At 40.9% G+C, this 14,383-nt stretch overlaps 1 protein-coding gene across 1 annotated transcript in view; it reads right to left on the reverse strand.

Annotated features, from left to right (window-relative positions):
* Nucleotides 1-14,383, reverse strand: part of LOC106092019 (uncharacterized) — a 471,923-nt gene that overhangs the window by 56,775 nt on the left and 400,765 nt on the right. Inside the window, exons 14-15 of the mRNA XM_059365737.1 lie at nt 12,494-12,676; nt 12,135-12,273 (exon numbers count right to left, since the gene is read on the reverse strand). Of these exons, the coding sequence (XP_059221720.1) occupies nt 12,135-12,273; nt 12,494-12,676 (322 nt within the window). The remainder of the gene's footprint in view (nt 1-12,134; nt 12,274-12,493; nt 12,677-14,383) is intronic.

Here is a 14,383-nt window from a genome sequence, read left to right on the forward strand (position 1 = left end):
TAGTGCGAATGATTGACGTTAATTTGGAAACATGGTGCGTATGATTGTTAAGAATTCGTTTTTATACCCACCACCGACGGATCGAAATATCCATTTCCGACCCTATAAAGTTTATATATTCTTAATCAGCGTAAAAATCTAAGACGATCTAAACATGTCCGTCCGTCTGTCTGTTGAAATCACGCTAACGTCTTCAAAAATAGAGATATTGAGCTGAAACCTTGCACAGATTCTTTTTTTGTCCATAAGCAGGTTAAGTTCGAAGATGGGCTATATCGGACTATATCTTGATATAGACCCCATATAAAATAGGCCAAAAAAAGCCACATTTATTATCCGATTTTGCTGAAATTTAGGACAGAACGTTGTCTTGGGCTTTTCGACATGCTCCGTTAATATGGCTCAGATCGATCTGGATTTGGATATACTGCCATATAGACCGATCCTCCGATTTAGGGTCTTAGGCCCATAAATGCCACATTTATTATCCGATTTTGCTGTAATTTGGAACAGTAAGTTGTGTTAGACCCTTCAACATCCTTCGCCAATTTGGCTTAGATCGGTCCAGATTTGAATATATCTGCCATATAGACCGATCCTCCGATTTAGGGTCTGAGGACAATAAAAGCCACATTTAATATCCGATTTTGCTGAAATTGGGAACAGGAAGTTGTATAAGGCCCTTAGAGATCTTCTTTCAATTTGGCCCTGATCGGATCCAGATTTTCATATAGCTGCCCTATAGACCGATCCTCCGATTTAGGGTCTTAGGCCCATATAAGCCACATTTATTATCCGATTTTGCTGAAATTTGGGACAGTGAGTTGTGTTAGGCCCTCCGACATCGTTGCTTAATTTGGCTCAGATCGGTTCAGATTTGGATATAGCTGCCATATAAACCGATCCCCCGATTTAGGGTCTTAGGCCCATAAAAGCCACATTTATTATCCGATTTTGCTGAAATTGGGAACAGGAAGTTGTCTAAGGCCCTTAGAGATCTTCTTTCAATTTGGCCCTGATCGGATCCAGATTTTCATATAGCTGCCCTATAGACCGATCCTCCGATTTAGGGTCTTAGGCCCATATAAGCCACATTTATTATCCGATTTTGCTGAAATTTGGGACAGTGAGTTGTGTTAGGCCCTCCGACATCGTTGCTTAATTTGGCTCAGATCGGTTCAGATTTGGATATAGCTGCCATATAAACCGATCCCCCGATTTAGGGTTTAGGCCCATAAAAGCCACATTTATTATCCGATTTTGCTAAAATTTGAGACAGTGAGTTGTATTAGGCCCTTCGATATCTTTCTTCATTTTGGCCAAGATCGGCCCAGATTTGGATATAGCTGCCATATAGACCGACCTCTCGGCTTAAGGTTTTGGACCCATAAAAGCCACATTTATTATCCGATTTTGCTGAAATTGGGGACAGTGAGTTGTGTTAGACCCTTCGACATCCTACGTCAATTTGACCCAGATCGGTTCAGATTTGGATATAGCTGCCATATAAACCGATCCCCCGATTTAGGGTCTTAGGCCCATAAAAGCCACATTTATTATCCGATTTTGCTAAAATTTCGAACAGGAAGTTGTGTTAGACCCTTCAACATCCTTCGCCAATTTGGCTTAGATCGGTCCAGATTTGGATATAGCTGCCATATAGACCGATCTCTCGGTTTTAGGTTTTGTGGCCATAAAAGGCGCATTTATTGCCCGATGTCGCCGAAATTTGTGACATTGAGTTAAGTTAAGCCCCTTGTCATACTTCTGCATTATCGCACAGTTCGGTCCAGATTTGTATTTAGCTGTCATATAAATCGATCCTCCGATTTAGGGTCTTAGGTCCATAAAAGCCACATTTATTGTCCGATTTTGCTGAAATTTGGGACAGTGAGTTGTCTTAGGCCCTTCGACGTCCTTCTTCAATTTGACTCAGATCGGTCTAGATTTGAATATAACTGCTATTTAGACCGATCTGTCGATTTAAGGTTTTGGGCCCATAAAAGGCGCATTTGTAATCCGATTTCACTTAAATTTGATATAGTGACTTATATTAGGCTCTCGACATCCGTGTCGTTTATGGTTCAGATAACCGAATTTTGATGAAAGATGGTTTACATATATACCCAAGGTGGTGGGTATCCAAAGTTCGGCCCGGCCGAACTTAACGCCTTTTTACTTGTTTCCGATTTCAATAGGCTTCGTCTCTAGGCCGAAAAACATGCCTGTACCAAATTTGAAGACGATCGAATGAAAATTGCGACCTGTAGTTTGTACACAAATTTACAGTACATGGACAGACGGACAGACAGACGGACGGACAGACAGACGGACATAGCTAAATCGAATCAGAAAGTGATTCTGAGTCGATCGGTATACTTATCAATGGGTCTATCTCTCTTACTTTTGGGTGTTTCAAACAAAGTTATAATACCCTGTACCACAGTAGTGGGGTAGGGTATAATTAGCTCATAAAAGTACATTGCCTTTTTATTGACTTTAGTGTTGCATCTTCCTTGCCTTCTATACAAATTCTGCAACTAATTTCATTTCCCTGTTAACTTCAGCATACATTTATGCATCTTGCATGCGTCTACTGCTGTTCGCCTTAGTAGACAACTGCCAGTTTCAGCTGTTGCAGCGTTTTGAAATTTCATTTTAATGTTTATTTAGAACTTTTGCTTTCGCCATAAGAGAGAAAATAATAATAAAAAGCATTATTGGTACCGCAATTGAAAGTGGGAGGGTAGAGGAGCAGTACTCGCAATGTGCTTGCGAAATAAAATACAAATACCAAACGGACAGCATAACAAACTAACTAAAACTCACTTTCTAGCTGAGAGGTTATTTCGAAGGTTGAAAAACTTGAAGTGAAAAATTAATAAAAAAAGGGCCAGGGGAAAACTCTCGCTTATATGGAACAAATAAACACTGGCCACTCAAAGGATGGCGAAAATGGCCAAAGGAAAAACAAACACAACATCAAATTCCTTCACCAAAAAAACAAAAAAAAAAAGTACACAAAACATATTCCAACAGAATGTGAAAACTCCAAGCAACATTGTTTAACTAAACCACATGGTTAGCTTCCCTGGTCAAGGGAAGTTCAAATAATTTCCCCCTGAGCTATGTACTGGCTGAAAAACCCATGTCAGAAATTGAATAAAGTTAGCGGTGTTGATTCCTATCACAGCTAACCATTATGCAATAAAGTAAACCAGTGCTTTTTAAACTATTTTGCAATAAGCAAAACAAGTTTTGCGGGTTTGCGTATTGAGAAAATTTTCTATAGGAATTTCGTATAAAGTGTATAATTCGAGTTTTTTTTGCATATATGTAACATGATGAAGCAGTTTATGCATTGGTGGACGAAGTTGAGAGGTTGAAATGGGAAAGGCTTCACAATAATATAGCACACCCTGTATTTTTAGAGACAATCAACTGTGGACTTCAAAATTCGGCTCAAGGAATACAATAGGATTACCAGAGCTGCAAAATGAGCCTCCTGGAAGCTATTCCGCGACCAGGTCGATAGCGTTAATGACGCCGCCAAGATGAAAAAGTTTTTCTCAAAAACCCATGTCCAAGCTGAAACTTTAGCAGACGACATGAAAGTGAGAGCAGAAACAGCGGAGGACATGTTGAGGCTTTTGATGAAAACGCAATTTCCACAGGATATGACGGAACTCACCGTACACCGGAATCTTTGAATAATGAGGTTGTTAGAAGTCATATTATAACGGAATTTATGTTCAAGGAAGCCTTGAGAAGCTTCAAACCTTTAAAGTCACCCGGACCTGATGAAATATTTCCGACGTTTCTACTAAAGGAGGCCGACTATCTGGCGCCTTATCTGGCCACTATTTTCACAGCGTGCAGCGGGACTTTCATATACTCCGAAAGCCTGGCAGGAGGCTAGGGTGGTGTTTAGACCCAAACCCGGCAAGGCAAGTTATGCGACACCAAAGGCCTACAGGCCTATAAGCCTTACGTCCTTTCTACTCAAAACCATGGAACGAATTATGGATACCAGATCCAGCGAACTGTTTACTTACGAACTGGAGACTACCCTGCACGAGGTTGTGCATAAAATAGAAGAATCCTTCGATGCTAAGACGTACACATGGCGGTTTGGATTGAAATCGAGGGGGCATTTAATCATGTGCGGATCGACACATTGATCCAATCCTTAGACCAGTACGGGGTGGACCCGGTCCTTAGAGACTGGAGAAATCATATGCTAAGGAACAGGTGGATAAATTGCGGGTCCCATGACATAAATATAAAAGAGAAATTGGCGCAAGGCATGTCACAGGGTGGCATTTTATCGCCACTACTATGGGTGACCATAAATGACCTATTACGAATGCTGACTTAGGAGGGCTTTGAACCCGTCTGCTACGCAGAAGATGTTATAATACTTCTTAGGGGTAAGACAGACAGACAGATGGACATAGCTAAATCGAATCAGAAAGTGATTCTGAGTCGATCGGTATACTTATCAATGGGTCTATCTCTCTTCCTTTTGGGTGTTACAAACTAATTCACTAAGTTATAATACTAGCCATGTCCGTCCGTTTGTCCGTCCGTCTGTCTGTCGAAAGCACGCTAACTTTTGAAGAAGTAAAGCTAGCCGCTTTTGCACAAATACTTTTTATTAGTGTAGGTCGGTTGGGATTGTAAATGGGCCAAATCGGTCCATGTTTTGATATAGCTGCTAAACAATCCGATCTTGGGTCTTGACTTCTTGAGCCTCTAGAGTGCGCAATTCTCGTCCGATTTGGCACAAATTTTGTACAAAGTGTTTTGATTTTACTTCCAACAACTATGCGATGTATGGTTCTAATCGGTTCATAACCTGATATAGCTGCCATATATACCGATCTTGGGTCTTGACTTCTTGAGCCTCTAGAGGGCGCAATTCTCGTCCGATTTGACTGAAATTTCGCACATAATGTTTTAATATCACTTCCAACATCTATGCTAAGTATGGTTTAAATCGGTCTATAATCTGATATAGCTACCATATAAACCGATCTGGGGTCTTGACTTCTTGAGCCTCTAGAGGGCGCAATTCTAGTCCGATTTGACTGAAATTTCGCACCTAGTGTTTTAAAATCACTTCCAATAACTGTGCGAAGTATGGTTCAAATCGGTCTATAACCTGATATAGCTGCCATATAAACCGATCTTGGGTCTTGACTTCTTGAGCCTCTAGAGTGCGCAATTCTCGTCCGATTTGGCACAAATTTTGTACAAAGTGTTTTGATTTTACTTCCAACAACTATGCGAAGTATGGTTCTAATCGGTTCATAACCTGATATAGCTGCCATATAAACCGATCTTGGGTCTTGACTTCTTGAGCCTCTAGAGGGCGCAATTCTCGTCCGATTTGACTGAAATTTCGCACATAATGTTTTGATAGCATTTATAACAACTGTGCTAACTATGGTTTAAATCGGTCTATAACCTGATATAGCTGCCATATAAACCGATCTTGGGTCTTGACTTCTTGAGCCTCTAGAGGGCGCAATTCTAGTCCGATTTGACTGAAATTTCGCACATAATGTTTCGATATCACTTCCAACAGCTGTGCTAAGTATGGTTCAAATCGGTCTATAACCTGATATAGCTGCCATATAAACCGATCTTGGGTCTTGACTTCTTGAGCCTCTAGAGGGCGCAATTCTAGTCCGATTTGACTAGAATTTTGCACAAAGTGTTTTGATAGCGTTTATAACAAAATGTGCTAACTATGGTTTAAATCGGTCTATAACCTGATATAGCTGTCATATAAACCGATCTTGGGTCTTGATTTATTGAGCCTCTAGAGGGCGCAATTCTCGTCCGATTTGACTGAAATTTTGCACAAAGTGTTCTGATATTACTTCGTACAACTATGCGAAGTGTGGTCCTAATCGGTTCATAACCTGATATAGCTGTCATATAAACCGATCTTGAGTCTTGACTTCTTGAGCCTCTCGAGGGCGCAATTCTCGTCCGATTTGACTGAAATTTTGCAAGTGTTCTGATATTACTTCGTACAACTATGCGAAGTATGGTCCTAATCGGCTATATAAGCTGATATAGCTGCCATATAAACCGATCTTGGGTCTTGACTTCTTGAGCCTCTGGAGAGCGCCATTCTCATCCGATTTGGCACAAATTTTGTACAACGGCTTCTCCCATGGCCTTAAACATACGTGTGCAATATGGTCAGATTCGATTTATACCTTGATACAGCTCCCATATAAACCGATCTCCCGATTCGCTTCTTGATATAGCTGCTCCTCCGTCCTTATGCATTATACTTTGTTTGCCTGAAAACAGATACTGCGCAAAGAACTCGACAGATGCGACCCTGGTGGAGGGTATATAAGATTTGGCCCGCCCGAACTTAGCACGTTCTTACTTGTTTTTTTATATATTCATATTTTTTGTTCCCTACTTTTTTAAATTGTTAATTAATCTCATGTTTTATAATATTTAAATACCTTAGCATTTAAGAATCCCATTCACTAATAACATTTGCCATTTGGCCAAACTATTTTATTTCCTTGTATAAAAAACATATTTAACACTGTCAGAAGTTTATTTTACTTAAGTGAAACACAAAAAGAGCTGTTAACAATACCTTTGCCAGTCTTTTGTTTCGGCATATTTAGTTTTGTGTTGGGATTTTTCGCATGGTAAGAAGGGTAGGTAGAATTTTAATGGCACTTATCATAATCATAAAAATAACGAATAAAACGGGCAATAATAACAACAGCAACAGGAACAAACGTCCAGCCAAACAACAACCAGTCAGCAGCCAGCCATCCATTCCCAACAAGCCATCTCTACTCAAAATAACAAAAAAAGAAAAACAACCTCTCAGGTCTCTGAAAAGGGAGCACAAATATCTCAGTTAACAACTTGAAAATGTACACAAATCGACCATTAGAGAGATTCGTGTGTTTATATACTGTTTTTAGGGTAAACAGAAGAGGATGGAGAAAAGAAGGCTAGGAGTAGAGAGGTTGGGAGTAGGGAGGTTGGGTTAGAAATAGGGAGCTTGGAAACTGGAACAAGTAGTTGGGTCAAGGGAGCCCTACAAGTGGTCAGTCAACAACTCAGCAATCTAAAATCTCCTACCAACTAAAAAATGTAGGCAGCACAAAACTACTGCAAGAGCAAGCACTAAGTACTAACTATCACTTGCCATGCCTTTTGTCTGATGACCAATGAAACTAAAAGACAATAAACACCAAAAATACAAAATATTTGCACACTGAGAGTGATTTCAAAGCTAAATTGTTGTTAGTTTTGAGATTGTATTTGTTGAACTGAACAGGGTTGCCATGCTGAAAAATTACGTAAATTTGGTAAGTACTGCAAGCATTAAAAATGTGCATTATTTTTATACCCTACAACACCAGTGTGGAACAGAGTATTTTCAACTTTGTGCATTTGTTTGTAACGCTTAGAGGGAGAAGAGCTATTCCTTTGGTGTGATTGTTGCAAATAAATGTTTAGAGAAAACTATGTTATAGGGAAACTGAGTTTTTTTTATAAAGTAACGAGAAATTTTAATGTCCAAAGGAAATTTTTCAGGAGGAAACACTTTTAGCTAAAAAACCAGTAAGGAAAGCAAAAAGTCGGGCGGCACCGACTATAGAATACCCTACACCTACCACACAATTATTAAATATATAAACCGACTTTTTCGAACAGATCGTTTGAAAATTTTTGTTACTACGGCCATATAAGTGCAAATCCGGAGATACATATATATGGGAGCTATATCCAAATCTGAACCGATTTTGATGACACCCAGCAGAAATGTTAAGATCAGAAACATAACAATCCTTGTCAAATTTCGGGCATATCAGTTTTAAATTGTAGTCACTACGGCCATTTAAGAGCAAATCGGGCGATACATATATATGGGAGCCATATCTAAATCGGAACCGATTTTGATGAAATCTTGCACATATTTTAGGATCAGCAACGAAACAATTCGTGCCAAATTTTGTGCAGATCAGTAGAAAATTGTAGTTAATACGGCCATTTAAGTACAAATCGGGCGGTGCATATATATGGGAGCTATATCTAAATCTGAACCGATTTTGATAAAATCTTGCGAATATGTTAAAATCGGCAACACAACAATCCTTGCCAAACAAACACAACAATCCTTGCCAAATTCTGTGCAGATCACTTGCAGATCACTTCAAAATATTAGTTACTACGGCCATTTAAGTGCAAATCGGACGATACATATATATGGGAGCTATATCTAAATCTGAACCGATTTTGATGAAATCTAGCAGATATGTTAAAATTGATAACAAAACAATCCGTGTCAACTGTTGTACAGATCAGTTGAAAATTTTAGTTAGTACGGTAATTCAAGTGCAAATCGGGTGATGCCTATATATGGGAGCTATATCCAAATCTGAACCAATTTTGATGGAATCTTGCAGATATGTCAGTAAATCAGTAACAAAACAACTCGTGCCAAATTTTGTGCAGATCGGTTGAAAATTGTAGTCACTTTGGCCATTTAAGTGCAAATCGTTTGATGCATATACATGGGAGCTATATCAAAATCTGAACATATTTTTACCAAAATCAATATCGTTTGTTATTGGGTCAAAAAATTGATATATGCAAAATTTCGTGACGATTGGACAACAAATAGGGCCTGTACCTTGATTACAAGAATACATGGACTCACAGACGGACGGACATGGCTAAATCGAATCAGAAAGTGATTCTGAGTCGATCGGTATATTTATCGGTGATATCTTCGCCTTCTTTTTCTTCGAATGCACAAACTTATAATACCTTGTACCACAGTGGTGGTGTATGGTATGAATATTAACGAAATTTTGAATGTCTTGGGAAGTTTCCATAGAAGATTTTTTGCTTGATATCATTCCACAATACAAAAGTTGTTTAATGTTTCAACCAGGTTAGGTTGAAAAGAGGGTGCAGATATTAATCTGGCCAGTAATTGGCTTGTTGTGAGCTCTAAAAACAAAAAAATAACCTCGAAAAAGAAAATCTATATTGGGAATAACTTACAAATTCCTTAATTGTTTCCCATGTCACACCCCTAATTTGGTTCATGTCTGTTATTGTGTCCCCACCTAAGTGCCGGTTTTTGTCAGACGCGAAAGTTGGGCAATGACAAAGGAAATGCTCTAATGTCTCATCATCTTCCCCACATGCCCTTCACATGCTATCACTTGCCGCACTGATTTTATATAAGTGAGCTTGTAGTCGTATGTGTCCCGTTACGATACCGAAGGATATACTGACCTCCTTCTTACTTCCTTTCAGTAAAAGCCTCGTCTTCTCACGATCTGGATCCCCCGCATAGGGTTCTTCACCATCCTACCGCCAACCTACCGCCATTCTACCGCCATCCTACCACCATCCTGCCGCAATCATACCCCAATCCTACCGCCATCGTACCGCAATCTCACCGCCATCCTACCGCCATCCTACCGCCATCCTACCGCCATCCTACAGCCATTCTACTACCATCCTACAGCCATCCTACTACCATCCTACCGCCATCCTACCGCCATTCTACCGCCATCCTACCGCCATCCTACCGCCATCCTACCGCCATCCTACCGCCATCCTACCGCCATCCTACCGCCATCCTACCGCCATCCTACCGCCATCCTACCGCCATCCTACCGCCATCCTACCGCCATCCTACCGCCATCCTACCGCCATCCTACCGCCATCCTACCGCCATCCTACCGCCATCCTACCGCCATCCTACCGCCATCCTACCGCCATCCTACCGCCATCCTACCGCCATCCTACCGCCATCCTACCGCCATCCTACCGCCATCCTACCGCCATCCTACCGCCATCCTACCGCCATCCTACCGCCATCCTACCGCCATCCTACCGCCATCCTACCACCATCCTACCGTCATCCTACCGCCATGCCGCCATCCTATTGCCATCCTACCGCCATCTTACCGCCATGCCGCCATCCTATTGCCATCCTACCGCCATCTTACCGCCATCCTACCGCCATCCTACCACCATCCTACCGTCATCCTACCGCCATGCCGCCATCCTATTGCCATCCTACCGCTATTCTACTGCCATCCTACCGTCATCCTACCGCCATCCTAACGACTCTTTCGCTGTTCCACAGGTTTATATGCGAATTCATCTCCCACGCTCTTAACTCAGACTTTGTCGACCCGAAAGGCTTCGGGTTAACCAGGATTATTGACGGCAGTCCTTTGGCCTTCACCGCCAAATCGTCGTCTTTCATTCCCCCATACTCCGTTATGGACCGGCATCCGAACGATGCTTTTTTTGCCATCCTCAGAAAAGGCGTTAATCTCCTTTTTATACTGCAAAACTGTTCGTGACCTTACCGCCCTGGTTGTTATTGACCTTATAGCCATTTTACTGTCTATAAAGATGTTCACATTCGACGTTCTCGCGTTAGCACCATACCACCTCACGCATTCCGTGATTGCCCGGATATCCGCCTTTAGGACCGTATTATGGTCAGGCAGTCTAAAACAGTTCTCAGTCTCTGGGTTCTAAACGTAGACCCCAGGCTCACTCTGTCCTCTAGCTTTGATCCAATCGTGTAAATCTCAGGTTTCCAATCGGAAACCTCTTCTCTTCCTTCCAGGTTTCCTATCGTCGCCTCGATTGTGCCAAGCTGGTATGCGCTGCTAACATCCTCCATCCATCCTCCCATTGCCTTAAGTCTCACAGCCGCAGTGGCGGCCTCACATTTAATCTGTATGTCAATGGGTCGGGATATCTATAATAGTCTCCAGTGCCTTAGTGGGCGTGATCCTCATCGCTCCGCATATGCTAAGACAACATGTTCTCTGAACCTTATGTAATGTCCTTATGTTGCACTTCTTCTCCGTAGCAGTCCACCAAACTACTGAGGCGTAAGTAAGTTTTGGTAAAATCACGCTCCTGTAGAGCCAGAAGACAATCCTCGGATACAGGCCCAATTTCGAGCCTATGGTCTGTCTACACCTTCTCAGCACGCTCCTGAATGTAACACTTGGTAACGCTGGCAGCAGTGCCTTGCACTCGACCTCTAAGAACGCTCCTAAATGTGGCACTTCCAATTCATGTTCCTGTCCAAGATCACACCTAAGTATTTCATCTTGTTAGATATCGAAATCGTGTCGTTGTGGAACCGTGATGCGTTAATTTGGCCCACCCTCGTCTTCCTCGTGAACAGGCATATTTCAGTCATCTCTGGTTTAACATTGAGACCTATGGGTCTAGCCCAGTCATATGCCATATGCAAGACACTTTCGGCCCTTCTGCATAGCTGGTTCGGATTCTTACCCCATTATAAAAATCTTCGGCGTAGCAGACGGTTTCAAATACCTCCTCAGCTTCCTCAGACGGGTTTAAATACCTACTCAGCGAGTATCCGTAATAGGTCATTTATGGTGGTGACCCATAGGAGTGGCGATAAATGCACCCCCGCGGCTTGTCTTGTGTCACTTTCTCTCTTATATTCATGTCATGGGACCCGCAATTTACGCACCTGTTCCTTAGCAGTGTTGTTAATGTATGGTGCTGTGTGGCGTATGATTATTGCCGAGATTTTCAAACATAACGTATACGCAACCCCTTACCGTTTATTAGGCGATTGGAGGCCGCATTTATTATGCGATTTCGCTAAAATAAAGAACGGTGGGTTGTTTAAGATTCCTTTAGTCATGTCTTATTACGCCTTATTAGTTCAAAGCAAACCTTTTTTAAATAAATATGCCATATGGACCTATTATCCGACTTCTTGGTCTTGTTCGTATAGACCACCGTTAAAGGTGGTATATTTCAATTAGACAACCATTAAAGGTGGTTTATTTCTTATAGAGCATCGTTAAAGGTGGTCTATTCCGTATGAACCACAAAGACTTTTTCTTAGTGAAGGTCATTCTGGGATTGCTGTCTATATGGCATATTAGGATTGTTTTATCCTGAGATTTTTTTTTATATTTAATTTTTTTTATATTAATTTTGATCATTTTTTTTGTCTATTTGGCAACACTGTTCTTGTTCATCTTGGGAATATATAGTTTTATTTTTATTATTTGCTATCAGGTATTGTTATATGCGATACTTACATGATTATTACGCTTGGTTAGCATCACAACATAAGTGCCCGAAACGGGGCATATACAACGCGTTATATTCTCCATTAGATTCTTGGTAATGCATAAATCCGAACGCCAACTGCTTTCAAAGGAGGCTTTATAGTCATGCCTAGGGAGAAGGAAAATAAACATAGAATGAAAGAAACGCCAACAAACAAACGAAGGAATTCATTATCAACAACAAGGGGAATAGCAAAAAGGGAGTTGTAATTATTAACCCCCTCTCCGCGTACTTTATCTTCAGTCTTTTGCGTTGCATAATGTGCATATGCCATATAGGCTTTTAGTTTTTTTTTTCGGCAGTTAATATCTTTTTGCCCATTACTTACCCACACACCGCTATCCAATCACTGTCCTTGGGTGCCCTTTCATGTTGGAATATTATCTCCACATGTCCATGTTCGAAGGGTAAGTCCAGAGGTTCGCGTAAATTATCATTAGAACGATTCGATTGAAAGAGCCATGTTTGTATGATGCGCGAAGCCAAAATGTAATCAGATTCCTTGGGATCACTGTCAATTATTAATGAGCAGACATAGCAAAGCAGGAAGATACCGTAAGAGATAAGAAGTAGAGAGAAGAAAAAAAAAGGAATAAAAACATTATTAGGCATAGTTAACATACTAAGATGTCAGCAAATGAAACAAAGTCTAATTATATCGAAAGAAGGAAAATGAAGGAATTTCTTAAGGCATAACGAATGACTATCGATATCAATGGGACTAAGGCAACAGTTATAACAGCCATAGGTTAAGGGTGTCAATGACTTAAAGAAAGAATTTTTCTGGGGCATTTAAGCATGACAAAGAAAAAGTATCCAACATTAAATAAAATATTGCATACTTTTAGGATGACCAACAGGGTGTCCAAAGCAGAGTTAGGTAGATACATTTGAAAGGGCCAAAGAAAGAGGTTTTATTAAACCATGTAAAAACGAATCAAGTTCGGCTTGGCCAAACTTTGTATAAGCACCACCACCACGGATATTTATCCAAATTCACCCTTTATAAATCCAATAGTTTATTCAAGAGATAGATTCAAATGAAAATATTGTCTATCGGGAAATCGATGGAATGACCGGGACAATATTCAACATAAATATCGAGGAGTCCAATGCAACTCACTATAACAGATTTCAGCGAATTGGTCTAATAAATTACCACAACTCGTGGAACGGCTAATATGACTGCAATATGCTAATAAGATTCTATCTCTACTATATTCGGCATGAATGTCGAGGGGCCTAAAACAAATCCCCGTTCCAAATTTCCATAAAAATTAGTAATAACTGCTTCTTTTATAGGCCTAAGACCCTTAATCCGGAGATCGGTCTATATGACATCTTCATCCAAATATGGTCTCATCTGAATCTTATTCTACAAGGAGATCGAGAGGCCTCAAACAACTTAATGCTTCACATTTCAGGGAAATCAAATGATAAAAGCTATTTTATGGATTCAAAGCATATTCCGTTAAAGGCCAACGAACCGCCTTTGGTCAAAAATATGTCTGCGATATGTGAGAAGTTTGCCTCTGTTCCTTAGTGGAATGTTCATGGGCAAAATTAGCTTGTTTGTTGACTTCCACTATGTTATCCAACATCCAAATCATGTATGGTCCGAATCGGTCCATAACCACATATAGCTCAAATAATATGGTAATTTTTATCCGTTTTCCTTAGTTTGCCTATAAAGAGTTAGCGGGCAAAGAACTTGACAAATGCGATAGATAGTGGAGGGTATATAAGATTCGGCCCGACCAAAATTAGGTCGCTTTTACTTGTTACTATTGTTTTGTGTCTTTATAGTTTTTCGGGGGCCAGTACGCCCAGCGCTCCAACTGCATAGGTGATAGTAGATCGCATATATATCACTTGCCACTTGCTCCAAGATACAACGCTCCAACGCTTCCAGCAGCCCCTTACTTGGAAGCAGACGCTGATGTTTGCCATTGGCTATTTGAAGGCGGCAAAAACTCGCCCGTCATTATTTTAGTAAAAGTCAGTGCTACCTGACACCGCACTGAGACTCTTCTCTAGCAATCGCTGACTGCCCACGCGACCATTTACAGGTACTCTGCATATAAGAAATTTTTCCACTATCCGCAACCAGTAGATACGCCCGGTGGCTGTCAGCTAAGCTTTACGTGATAACGATGAACACCACACCAGTCGGAGCTCAAAATTCCCGCCAGTGTGGTGCTCACTGTTATCCCGTTCA

The sequence above is a fragment of the Stomoxys calcitrans genome, chromosome 3 (genome assembly GCF_963082655.1).
Source record: "Stomoxys calcitrans chromosome 3, idStoCalc2.1, whole genome shotgun sequence".
In the NCBI taxonomy this organism is placed as follows: domain Eukaryota; kingdom Metazoa; phylum Arthropoda; class Insecta; order Diptera; family Muscidae; genus Stomoxys; species Stomoxys calcitrans.